This window comes from Hydra vulgaris, chromosome 05 (genome assembly GCF_038396675.1).
Source record: "Hydra vulgaris chromosome 05, alternate assembly HydraT2T_AEP".
Taxonomy (NCBI): domain Eukaryota; kingdom Metazoa; phylum Cnidaria; class Hydrozoa; order Anthoathecata; family Hydridae; genus Hydra; species Hydra vulgaris.
The window spans coordinates 45,088,850-45,093,066 of NC_088924.1; the positions used below are offsets into that span (position 1 = coordinate 45,088,850).

The 4,217-nt window shown below is 27.6% G+C and overlaps 1 protein-coding gene across 1 annotated transcript; it reads right to left on the reverse strand.

Moving 5' to 3' along the window:
- Positions 1 to 1,131: 1,131 nt before the first annotated feature.
- On the reverse strand, positions 1,132 to 1,857 carry LOC136080424 (uncharacterized). Its single transcript, XM_065797045.1, has one exon. It carries the CDS (start codon positions 1,855 to 1,857, stop codon positions 1,132 to 1,134), a length of 726 nt encoding a protein of 241 aa, XP_065653117.1.
- Positions 1,858 to 4,217: the final 2,360 nt, after the last annotated feature.

Sequence of the window (4,217 nt, forward strand, 5' to 3'; positions counted from 1 at the left end):
TTGATGGTGCACTAAAGGATTTGTTTATAATAGACTTTCAAGAATTTGATGTTAACAAAGGAAATTTGTAAGTAAAGGAAAATTTATCTATTATTAAGTGTGCAGATGTCGAGAAATTTGTTAAGTTGCTTGTTGTGATTAAAGAAGAGAACCTAAGCAATCAAATAGTAATACTCTCTATTGATGGAGGAAGAGATTTGCTTAAGGTAAATAAACATGTTTTTTTTTCTATCTCATTTCAAATATGTTTCAGTACGCTTGATTCAGCTAAAACTAAATTAAAAAGTACAACATTTTGTAAAAATAATATTTTTCATATTTTAGATCTGTTAAAATCTATTGTCAGATTGTGAGATGATAGATTTAGAAGATGGGAAAATCAATCAAGAAGACAAACAACAAGGAGTACTTATGCAAAAGAACCTCAGAGTTCAAAATATAGAGAAGGTTCTGTAAAAGCTTATATTTTATGAGCTTTAGTTACAAATGTCACAACAATGTTTCTATTTTATGCTATTTTCACAAAAATATATTAAATTAATTAATATCTTAATTAATTTAATATATTATTAATAAATATGAATTAATAAATTATTAATTGATGTATAATTATATTATACATCAATTAATGTTTATGACATGGGTTTGTATTTTACAAATAATATATTCATGACATCCATATCCAAATGATATATCAAATATATTTTTTTCCATACTATTTGGGAAAAAATTCCTTAAGCCTAAAAAAATGTCTGGTTTTTAGGGGTCCTTGTGGGGCCCTTGACACATAACTATTTTGATAAAAATAATTTTGTGGTTTCGGTGACATATCAAACCTAAATATAGTCATTGTACCAACAATATTTTAATACAACAATATTTGGGGTCAAATCACAAAACTAAAAAGTGGTTTAAACAAACAAACAAAAAAAGGACATATGTGATATGCTAATATCCTAAATTTGTGTGAAATCTGTTTCAATTTGCGATTTAACTTTTTTACATATTAAATGTAGTATCGAGTTGTAACGGGTGATGTGGAAGTTATCGGACAAAATAAAAACTTCAATAACATATTTATAAATAATAAAACAAACTACTATTAAATTTTTACCTTTTAATAAAAATATATTATTTTTTATATGAAAAAACACCACCATCTAAAATTGATCTCAATTTTGCTCTGACGCCTTTCATATGCGACTGTAAAAAGTTCAAATCAATTTCTTGTAGTTTTAGTTTAATGCGATCATTCAAAACTTGCTCTGTTGAAGCTTGCCAATCTCCCTTGTAAACCTTCTGTGCCAAATGTCCCCAAAAATTTTCAATTGGTCGTGCTTGAGGCACATTTGTGGGATTGGATTCTTTATCAACGTAATATGCATATTGGTCCATCCAATTTAAAGAATCTTTAGAATAATGAGAACTTGCTAAATCTGGCCAAAATAAATAGTTAAAGTCTCCATGATACTTGTGAATAAATGGAAGAAGTCGTTTTTCTAAACATTCATTAATATAGATTGATAAATTGATCGCTATAGCCTTGGAAGTGCGAAACAATGGCTCGGACATACCACGGTCAGATATGGCTATCCACATAAATAATTTTTTTGGAAGTTTCTCTTTTCCTATAAAAGGAACACTTTCTGGGCATGTCTTTTTGTTGTTTGTGTAGTATCCAGAATTTCCAGGCATGTTGTCCCCTGCAAAACAAAAGTATTTTTCGTTATCGATGACTAGAAGCGATTTTGTGTTATAGAGTTGGTTAACTAGTTTCCTGCTTCTTTTCTTAGCAATTATTTGTTCTTCTATAGTGTATTTTGGAGTCTTTTCACATTTTCTATATTTAATATTCATTTTTTTAACTGACGACCAATTGTCGATTGATTTACCCTGAATTCAATAGCTATTTTTCTCTGACTGACCCCTTTTCGATTGTTGACAAGTCTCGTTAATTCGGCTTTCTTTTCTCTAGTCCAGGATGTCGGACGACCAGGGTGCTTTCTATCAGAAAACGATTGAACAGTTTCAAGTCTTTTTAGTTTATCATATATTGTACTTTGAGCAAATTGTTCCTTTTCAAAATGATTTACGATTTTTTTTTTTTTTTTATATTAGGTTTATTTACAAAAAACATTTTTAGTCGCTTTCGAAAAGATTCTCGTTCAGCTGCATTTAACCTCATTTTAAATAATTGTGTTTCAAATAATAGAGTTTATATTTTATAGAACGTTTATGCCTTCGCATAAAACCACAAAAACTATTATGCTCAAATAATGAAATTAGGATTTGTCCGATAACTTCCGCATCACCCGTTATATTATTATTTTCTGCTTTACTGTGGGTTTGCTGTAAATTAAAGGATGTTTGAAGTCAATTTATCTTGAGCTTCTCATTGAATTTAACTAAAGTTTAATGTAAAAATTTTTGGGATTATAATGAGTAATAAAAAAGCAATAATTGAATACAGATGATACTGGCAGACATAGCTTGTTTAAGCGATAAATGAAAAGTATGCCAAGTAGTGCAACAGATAGTATTTTATAAATTGGGACAATCCATAAGTCCTTGCTGTAGGTTTCATAACATTTAGTTTAATCAGAGGCAAGTGTGAAGGTATATTTATATGACCTGCTGCAATATGGGAAGTGCTATTGTATATTGTGAAATCCATGATGGGTTAGACACCAATGCAAGAGAATCACTTTCAACTTCATCTGTGAATAAAAAAAACAAACTAGTCATTTGATACAATTTCTCAAAAAGTTGCAAAAAAGTTTTAAGATGCGATAAACATTTTATACATATGTTATTTTTTTAAACATAAAATAAATTCATAAAAACACTTTTTTTTATTGTTATTTAAATTTTTTAATTGTTTTAAGTATATAAGTTTAATAATAAATATTTATTTTGATATAATTAAATATTATAGTTCAAATGATATATATTTTATAGATTAAGTTAAAGATTTTAAGAAAAACTTTTTTCGCTACTAGAAAAACCTTTTTATCATCAATTTGTATTAACTTGTTATTGTGTGAAAAACTTGTGCGAAATGTTAACAAATGTAAAATTTTACATTCAATACTTTTAGTATCAAATGATTTTAAATTTGTTGTTTTGGTTAATTGCCAACAGCTATTTTACTGTATTGAAAAGCAAGAGTTTTTTAAGTTATACCACATATTAATTTACAATTTATTGTTATTTCTATGGTCCAATTGTGATGTCAAAAATCTAAACCTATTTTGAATTCCATTATTGACAGATATACTAACATATACAATTTTTTTGAATTAAACTCTGTGAATGATATTGTTTAGCATACACTTAACAAATTTGTTTCACCTTCACTAAAGGTGCTATTGTGCCGAAAACAGTGTTTGAACTGGAGACCCTCAGAATACAATTCCAATGCTCTTACTGTGTCTATGCTGCTATAAATCTAAGTTTAATTAATTGCACTATTTAAAACATAATAGTCCATTTTCAAAATATAACAATAGGGTCATAAAATATTATAAATATGCTTTGCTTTCTATGTATTAATGTAATATAATACCATTCTATATTTATATAAGTTTTTACATATTTTTTATAATTATGAATAAAGAAATTACTAGGCCTTTAATACAAAATCATGCTGAATAAAATAGTGACTGCCCAAACCTGAAATACAGGGTCCTTCAAATAATTCACAACACATGTCAAATGGTTTGTGTGTTGTATGACCTCATAAATATTTTTTATATAAAACTGTTGAAATAAAATGCAAAATGATGTTAACGCTGAATATATGGAACAGTTAATTGGATACTTGGTTCATTGATTAGTAACCTGACTGATTTTGTACTTTATTAAGTGCTATTGTTTTACTTCAAAGACACAAAAATCTCAGACTATGCATTTTTATTTAAATATTTCATAAAAACTGGGAGATTTGTGATTTTTGCACTGAAGTTAAATAACCAGCTATTTTGAATTCAAGCCGCCACTCCAAATTATATCTTTGATTTTATCTAAATGTTCTGCATAATATTAATTGAAATAATTTACAAGGAAGGAAGCAATAGTACTGGCAATAAAACTATCATTAACCTTGGTCCATATTTAACAGCAAACATCTTTTTTTGAGTAGCTATAAAGGTGTAAATGTTTAGCTTAGGACAGAAATATAAGCAATTGGCCTGTGTTTTGGTACACTGCTTGTACAT

What these genes read in the sequence shown, in the direction of transcription:
- LOC136080424 (XM_065797045.1), bottom strand. Translation starts at nt 1,857, where the DNA reads ATGAATATTAAATATAGAAAATGTGAAAAGACTCCAAAATACACTATA.